At 30.5% G+C, this 8,367-nt stretch overlaps 2 protein-coding genes and 1 long non-coding RNA gene across 5 annotated transcripts; all 3 read right to left on the minus strand.

The window, feature by feature from the left end:
• Positions 1–715: 715 nt before the first annotated feature.
• On the minus strand, positions 716–1,789 carry LOC124915029. The gene is made up of 2 exons (XR_007096841.1): positions 1,566–1,789; positions 716–914 (listed from the first exon to the last, which is right to left on the minus strand). It is a non-coding gene; the product is annotated as an uncharacterized LOC124915029 (long non-coding RNA).
• A 2,645-nt stretch (positions 1,790–4,434) lies between these two features.
• LOC124920593 (aspartic proteinase oryzasin-1-like) lies at positions 4,435–6,966 on the minus strand. The gene is made up of 7 exons (XM_047461106.1): positions 6,815–6,966; positions 5,923–6,297; positions 5,766–5,826; positions 5,532–5,626; positions 5,303–5,415; positions 5,043–5,212; positions 4,435–4,941 (listed from the first exon to the last, which is right to left on the minus strand). The coding sequence occupies exons 1-6, from the start codon at positions 6,938–6,940 to the stop codon at positions 5,125–5,127; spliced, it is 858 nt and encodes a 285-aa protein (XP_047317062.1). The 5' UTR covers positions 6,941–6,966; the 3' UTR covers positions 4,435–4,941; positions 5,043–5,124.
• A 23-nt stretch (positions 6,967–6,989) lies between these two features.
• Positions 6,990–7,651, minus strand: LOC124920594. Of its 3 annotated transcripts, none has more exons than XM_047461107.1 (2): positions 7,269–7,651; positions 6,990–7,131 (listed from the first exon to the last, which is right to left on the minus strand). In XM_047461107.1, exons 1-2 carry the CDS (start codon positions 7,592–7,594, stop codon positions 6,990–6,992), a joined length of 468 nt encoding a protein of 155 aa, XP_047317063.1. In that variant the 5' UTR covers positions 7,595–7,651. The 3 variants fall into 3 exon arrangements, with proteins under 3 accessions (XP_047317063.1, XP_047317065.1, XP_047317064.1); XM_047461109.1 differs by having other exon boundaries at positions 7,065–7,206; positions 7,269–7,648; XM_047461108.1 differs by having other exon boundaries at positions 7,065–7,196; positions 7,269–7,646.
• Positions 7,652–8,367: the final 716 nt, after the last annotated feature.

Consider the following 8,367-nt stretch of genomic DNA (forward strand, 5'->3'; position numbering starts at 1 on the left):
GATTTCCTTTTTATTATTTTTGACTTTTGTGTTTCTATCCACGGTGGATATCAAAATAAGTTTATCAAAAAATTTCAAAATTGAAACAACTAAATAAGAATATGCAGAAATAAAGTATTCTCAAATTATTAATTTGATACTTAATATTTTTCCAAAATCATAAGATATATGATGTCTCATATTTATAATAGTCAAGAGAATATGCAGAAATGAAGTATTCTCAAATATTGTTATTCTATAATTTCAATCCGAATACAATTTTACTTCTAAACCCACAAGTCATCTAAATCGAAATCATTTTAAACCAACATTAATAAGTGATATGTCTATCCATTTTTTACTTTTCTATTTCTATCCACGAGGCAACAAAATAAGTTTATCAAAAAATTAAAGACTAAAACAATTAAGTAAGAGAATATGCATAAATAAAGTATTCTCAAACATATTCTTTTAATCATTTGATGTCTCATATTAATAATAGCGAAGAGAATATGCGGAAATTAAGTATTCTTAAATATAGTGATTCTATCATTTAAACCTGAATACAATTTTACGTTCCAAATCCACAATCCATCAAAACACAATCATTATAAGACCAACATTAATAGGTGATACTGTTTTTATTATTTTTATTTTTTATTTTTGTGTTTCTATCATGGTGTGATTCAAAATTAGTTTATCAAAAAATTTAAAGACTAAAACAACTAAACAAATATGCAGAAATGAAGTATTCTTTTATACTTAATATTTGTCAAGTTCCAAAATCACAAGTTCTCATTATCATACTAATAATGAACGAAGAAAATACCTATGTCAACAAAATCGAGGAAAAACCATAGAAGTGTCAATCAACGACTTCAGCCAAAAAGTACAACGAGGTTGGAGATGAAATATATCGTCGACCATATGCAAACCTGACCAATAACAATCAATATGAATAGAAAGCATAATAAAAATAATGTGACTACAAACAAACAACAAAAAGATTATAATTAAAGAATCATAGAATTGTGTCTAGACAATTTTGAAGGATCTAACCCGTGAGTTTGGGTCGAAAGAGCAAACCCGGATTTTCAGAAATTTCACAAACGAAGACAAAAAATTCACGAGCATAGAAATTAGTAGAAGTTCAAACAAGAGGAAGAATGTTATTTTAAATAGTCCTAAAATTGATGAGGACAAGATTGATGGAATATCTTACAGACTATTTAATGGAGCACAGGGGTTTTTGAATGGGATGCATTCAAGAATGATGTTTTTTATTAGCGTTTAAAAAATTAGGTCATTATCGAATTTCATAAACTAAAACTAAACCAAAATGATCATTGACCGAATACATTGATCGAACCGAGAAAGTTTGGGAAACTAGGGTTTGATCATTGACCGAATACATTATTTTTTCTTACAGGAAATGAGAAATAATCTTGAAACACTGGAAGGAACGGTCAAGAACGCAGATGAACAACAACGATTACATAGAAAATCTCAAAACCCTAACGTAAGATAACAACTCATTCAACAGCAGAATTACCGAATCGACAAGATCTGAATCTAAAAATCATTACCTTCAGATCTGGTATTCTGAATTTCGGCGCATTTAAGGACGACGTTACGGTCGTTGAGAAGAGAGAGAGAAGACGAGTCCGATTATCGCACAAATCGGATTCAAATTAGAGTCCACAGATCTGAGAGTATATATTACGTCCCCCATTTTGAATCGCTCTCGGTAAAAGAAGAAGAAAGAGATTTCTCTGCGATCATCCTTCCCTTTTTCTCTCAACTGCTTAAACTTGACGGCAAAGAAAAGATATGTGATTTCGAATAGTATTTATAGAGTTTTAAATTGAATCCGCGTCATTAAGTTTATTTTTTAACTTGTTTATTTTAAAATATAGTTTTTTTATTGATCAATTTATTTATAATTTATATTAAATTTTTATATAAAATAATAATTTATTATTGAAAAAAATAAAATACGGCGAATTTTCGCAAAGAATGACGTAGATACTATGGTTTCTCAAATATGACATTTTTTTTTTTATCAGTCAGTTTTTAATTTGAATTTGAAAAAAATTGATTTTTTTAATCTATTTATATATAATTAATATATATAATAAAAAATGAATTCAATTTTCAGTTTAGTTTTCAAGTTTAAAATTAAGTTACAATTTGATTCAAAACTGAAAATAAAATATTTAACACTTTTTATTTAAAAATTTGGAATTAAGATGAATTTAAAATAAAATATTTAACACTTTCTATCTAAAAATTTGGAATTAAGGTGAATTTAAAATAAAATATTTAACACTTTCTATCTAAAGTTTGGAATTAAGGTGAATTTAAAATAATTTTGGTGGATTTAAAAGAATTGGGTGAGCATAAAAATAAAGGAGAAAAATTAAATAAATATTTTATCGAATAATGAATGAAATTGAAAAAATTAAGAAATTATAAATAATTTGACTTTAATTTATTAAAAAGAAAAGAAATCTTTCGAGGTGAGTCTGCTGTAAATCATCACACGATTAGGATCACAACTAGGCATGCAACTTATTAGAGTTTTTAATTAGGTTAAGATATTTGTTTTACTTATTATTATTATTATAATACAATATAAGATTCCATAAATAGTTTTTATTTTTAATTATTTTAATGTTTCAAATAAAATATCTTATTATTAACACATTACTCACTTTAATTTAAGACTCTAATGGAGAAAGAATAGCATAAATCAAAAGATTAGAATAATTTGTTAGACTAATTTGATTCTAAATATGAAAATGCTTAACTCAATTGACCCCTAATTGACTTCGCTAATTAAATATCTCATTCACTTGTTTCAGGGGAAGGATATATTATTTTTGGTTTCCACTTTTCTCTTCATTATTAATTGTTTAGTTATAAGAATTAGTCTACATAAATAATATTATACGATATACTTTGTTCATTTTTTCTTTATTTTATTGAAATTCCATTATCATAGTATAAAGTTGTTTTAAAATATTTTACCAAAATCGATTATTTAATTGATTATCTTAATAATAATATAACTTAATTAGTTAACGATCAAATGAGGAAGAGTAGCATTCATAAATGATTAGTTAACGAAACATGGGTCATTCAATTTCCGAAAACTCAAATCCAAATTCTAAGTCCCGGGATATCTAATCATTGCCCAATCAAGATGACTTGGGATAAGAAAGAAATAGTTAAAAGACCATTTAATTTCTTTAATTTCTGAATGAAGAGTAGAAATTTTATTGACATTGTGGATAAGTTGTGGGCTAAGCAAATTCATGGATCTAAGATGTACCATGTGAGTAAAAGTTGAAGCTTCTTAGAATCAAATTTTAAAGGGTTGATAGGAAAAGATATAGCAATATTTCCTTAGAAGTTTTAGAACCTAAATCCAAGATGGAAATAATACAGAACATACATCTACATTGTCGCAGTACGAGCCACGTGTTGGGAAAAAACTGACAGAAACAAAAGAAGAAACAAACGAAAGAACACACTAATAAAATTTGATAACGGAGTTCGACCAAAATATTATCTACGTCTTTGAGCACTAAGACTATCAATTAATAAGGAATAAATATACACTTATTGGGTGCAATAAACCAAAGAGGGGAAAATTTCTTTTATACACTAAGAAACTCCCCCAACTCATATCATCTTCCGACGTGGGATTCTAATTGTGCCAAAAATATCAAATCTCCACATTGGCACAATATCAATACAAATCTTCATTATTAAAATGATTTGATCAGATTAATTAGTTGTTGAAAGAATTCTTTATTAGAAAAAACTTCTTCTGTATAGTCATCCATGGCATAAAGTGCTTCAATTACTTGAAGAATCAAATCTAGAACAATGTACCTGGATTCACACATTAAATGGATGGAATAGACTGATAAATAGTTATGAAATATAACATCTATCAAATTTTATGTTATCTATGTACACAATACAAATATAGAAGAATGACCAAGACGCCAAGAAAATCTTTGTGGCTTAAAACTACGAAGGAAAAGTATATCATTGTATAAATAAGTATAATCTATTATGAGAATAATATATCAAAAGTATATCTTTCTCTCCATTTTGAAAATTCCACAAAGATAATTTTTCAGATTGAATGTAACTCAAAGGAAGAATGAAGATTCATGAAATATATGCACCTGTCAAGCTACATCTACAACCTAACAAATGGCAACAAGGGTTATATCACATTCACTCTGCTTCTAAGCATGCAGCAGCCATTTACAAAAAGGAAATATATTGTCTGAAATTTACCCCAGAAAAAATAAGAGATTTCTTTTTCTTTCTAATTTTCTGGAGTACATATAGGGGAGAATTAAAGTTTCTTTGTACATTGCTAAAAAAATCATTAATCTTCCTTGTTGAAATAGTGGCACATTAACATCTAAAAGGGGGCCTTAAATTGGAGGGGGCATCATAGATCTACTCAACCACACTGATCTCCTTTGCAAAGAGGTTCTTGCAAGTTTATAAAATATGGCAACAATATAGACCAGAAGCAAGCAAAATGACTTTAATAAATCAATGTTCCTTTTGATTTATATCAAAAAATAAATCACAGGGAAAATTGATTAGAAATACCTGTCTGGTGCTCTTTCTCTTGTCAGTCTATCCATCTCAAATGTCAAAAGCGACAGAAGAAGACTTGGAAATCCCAACTTTAAGTATCATCAATAAGCAATATAAGTGATTATTCATGATACACACCGTTGGTCCAGGCAACAAAGAAGTTCCAGAATCAGCAATTGCGGCACAACCACCGGCGCAGAAACCTGAAAATTAAAAACGTATACTTTTTCAAAAAAAAAAAGCAAAATGAAGAAAGGATGCAGATCATTCATTATAGTGCAACTAATTACATGTTGTTTCCCCATTAACTGTGACATCGCCCATCTCAAACTGCATATATTATGGAAAACAATCGATTCAAGCTACGAAATTTTTCCACTTATGGTATGAATAACTTAAGTAGATATTGATGGAAATACTCAAACTCAGACCTGCCAGTAGCCTTTCTGTGTCACAGGAACATAAGTATGTTCACCCTTGTAGTGGGCAGGATTCTTACCACCAAAGACAAGTTCACCTCCTTCCTTCTCTGCAGCATTTCGATTGAACCAAAAATGAAAAGATGGGGTCTTGGATAAGACCTTGTTCAACCATGTTGTACCTGCATAAAAGTTTAGACATATATCATAAGAAAACCGGCTCATAAGTTCAAACAAATCATTTTCTTTCCACCAGAAATTTATTAGCTTACCACACAGGGACAACATTCCCCACAGATATCTCTTGAAAACCAAGGCCAAGAATACCATCAAATTTTGCATCCAAGAAGGTAATACCAGGCTCTCTAGTTGCCTCAATGAAGTCCTTTTAGTCAGAAGCATTATAATATTAAGGGTCTCAGTGGCATTTAGAAAGGGAGGTACATTACAAAACAAAAACAAACAAAAAAAGGAAAAAGCTTTCCTTGTCCTTGAAGTTACCTGGCTCTTAACAACAAGGTCACCAACACTGACATGGTCCTGGCTGAAGAAACCAGCTATAGATCCCGTTCCATAATGAATTTCAGCAGATTTTCCTGCAATATTGATGTGATGAATCATTCCATGAATTTGAGAAATGCAGGGAGTTTCATGAATTATTTGTGAAATTATCCAGGTTTCGATCATTACTCAAATTCCAAAATATAGAAACTAAATACAAAAATTGCAACCCACCTTTTTTCTTGTAACTACTGGATAGGCCTGACTTGTACTTGGAATGGAAATAACAAGAGACCTGCTCCATCAATTTGGAGAAAAATTAGGCACCACGTTTTTCGTAGCAAAAAAAATGGAACAAGCAGTTTCCAGACATTTGCAAAAAGAAACTTACAGAGAAGTAGCACTTTGTAGAGGGTACCCAAAGATTTGAGCTCCCAGTGTCAAATATGACTGTAAACTTCTGGGAAGGAGTGCCAATGCCTATCTCTCCAAAATACTGAGCATCCATATAATTTTTTAATTCAACAATACTGGAATCAGAATCCCCATTACCATGGAGATTGTAACTCCTGTGGGAACCTCTGCAGGATTTCCCTCCATTCATCTGACCTTGTTGAGGAAATCTGTTTAACTGGTCTAGTTTCTTCTTCTGAAGTCCAACTCTAATCAAGTTACCACTAGATGCTGAAAGGACCGAAGAAGCCAAAAAAGAGGACAGTAGCATCACTAGCAAACCAATCTTATATTTGACATCCATGATGGAGACCTGTAATAGGAAAACATATAAAAATAAAGTTGTTTCAGATCTTGCCATCGCTACAAAGAGTAACAAAACTAGGAAGCGGACAAAACTATGTTTTCAAGATGGTACAAATGGTTTGGGAAAACCCTTAGTCAACGAGGAGGAGGAGAAATAAGGGGCTAGGTCTAGATTCTAGACTTCATCAGCTTACCCTTTTCTGTAGACGAACAAGTCGATTCTCAGTTTCCCTAAACGATAATCAAAGACTTCTTTAACACCAAAGTGAAAGAAAAGTATTATCCTTTAACTTGACAACTCAGTTTCCAATGATCGATTCATCAATCAATCAACTTAAACAATAAAAGGGTTATGTGAAATATACATCAAGAATCAAATGCATGTTAAAGGATAATCGAAAGGTGTCTATCTATTATGTATAATCTGGTCGTTCAATATCGACTTAACTCCAACAAAACCTAGATCGAATCAAACACCGATGTATACAAAAATAAGTCTTTAGAAAATAAACAAAATAAATCACCTGGGGTTCTCCGTTAACTACTGATATACAATCGGTACAGCCAACAAGAAGCTCGGATGTCCCTAGTGGCCTAATATTCACCGCTACCGTCACAGATTGAGACGAATCCTTAGCATCAAAATCCATAACCGCAGATTGAGAACTTGAAACCCTAATACAATTTTATTGAACTCAACTAGAAATGATATAACTTTAACAGACAAATCCGCCCCCGTTTCAATGAATGCGTAGATCTCGATCTCAATCTCAAGCCGAATCGACAGAAGAACAAACTTATGGGTTTCCGTTCGTCGTATATGTAGCTAGATCTTCGTGAGCTAGTAAAATGACATTAAAATGGATTGAATTGAAATTCTTGATGAATGGATAAGCACGTATCCACCTGAAAATGCCTATTAACGGGCATGAATAGCGGTAGAGAGAGAGATAGAGAGAGAAAAAGAAGGTTTTTTACCCTCCATCAACCTCTGCTGAATCTGCGGTTACTAAGGGATCAGAATCGCAGTGAAGGACTGAAGCAAGCGTGTCCAGAAGGAGTCGCGCATGATCAAGCGAGATCTGGAGAGTTTCGGAGATGGCAATCGAATGAGAGAAGGAGTCCTGGTGAGTTGACGAACTAGCTGAGAGATTAAGAAACTTGTCATTGATATAGGTTAGGGTTTGATTTCCATCTGAGAAAATGAGCTTAGGTATAGGAAGAAGACCGTGCTCGGATAGCTCCCTTCGAGGGTGAATGATAGGGTCCGATTCTCTACTCGTCGGATTATCATTATCAGTCATCTATTATCTCTCTTTTTTTACATTCCGTGCCGCTTAAAAAATTTTTGTGCCAACGTTCAAAATTTTGTGTCACGTAGATGATTCAAAAGGTGAGTTCAAACTTTTATTTTTATTAACATCCTTCAACGAGAATATCCAAATCTACATTCTTTCTCTTAAAAGTTATTACTAGTACAAAACAGAGTTATTTGAATTTGACAAAAAGTCTGCTTAATTTGAATATTCATTGAAATGTAAAAGATATAATCTTCGGCTAAGTGGAGATAGAAGCGGAAGAAAGATCACGGACGAGAAAGTGATTACAACTAAAGCATCTGTTTCATAAAATTGTTCATCACCAATTTTACAAATCACAATATCATAGAAATATAGAAATAGAAAGGAATAGTTTCATGTTTTTTCTCTATAAATTTTTGAAGATATAGAATACGGTCTAATATTTTTTTTTATATAAGTTATTTAAATCAAATAATGAAAATAAATGTAAACATATTATAACACAAATTTTTAAATATTTTTATTAATTAAATCATAATTTTATTAATTTATATATTTGTAAATGTTTTCAAAATATACTAAATAAAAATTATTACAAAGATAATTTATTATTATATTTATTTTTATTATTATTATTTATTATCATTACTATTATTATTACTATTATTTATTTTTATTATTAAAATTTTAAATTATTTTTTATTATTTTTTAAATAAATATTTATATAATATAATAAATAATAATTAACTTTTGCAATTTTAATTTTATTAACTAT

The sequence above is a fragment of the Impatiens glandulifera genome, chromosome 1, assembly GCF_907164915.1.
Source record: "Impatiens glandulifera chromosome 1, dImpGla2.1, whole genome shotgun sequence".
NCBI lineage: Eukaryota > Viridiplantae > Streptophyta > Magnoliopsida > Ericales > Balsaminaceae > Impatiens > Impatiens glandulifera.

Excerpts from the sequence above, each read along its gene's own strand:
- LOC124920593 (XM_047461106.1), bottom strand. The coding sequence starts at position 6,940 with ATGGATTTTGATGCTAAGGATTCGTCTCAATCTGTGACGGTAGCGGTG. Across the intron at positions 6,298-6,814 it reads TAGTTAACGGAGAACCCCAG|GTCTCCATCATGGATGTCAA; the intron begins GTGATTTATTTT and ends TTCCTATTACAG. Across the intron at positions 5,213-5,302 it reads GGGAATGTTGTCCCTGTGTG|GTACAACATGGTTGAACAAG; the intron begins GTAAGCTAATAA and ends ACTTTTATGCAG.
- LOC124920594 (XM_047461107.1), bottom strand. The coding sequence starts at position 7,594 with ATGACTGATAATGATAATCCGACGAGTAGAGAATCGGACCCTATCATT. Across the intron at positions 7,132-7,268 it reads TCAGCAGAGGTTGATGGAGG|CTCACGAAGATCTAGCTACA; the intron begins GTAAAAAACCTT and ends TCATTTTACTAG.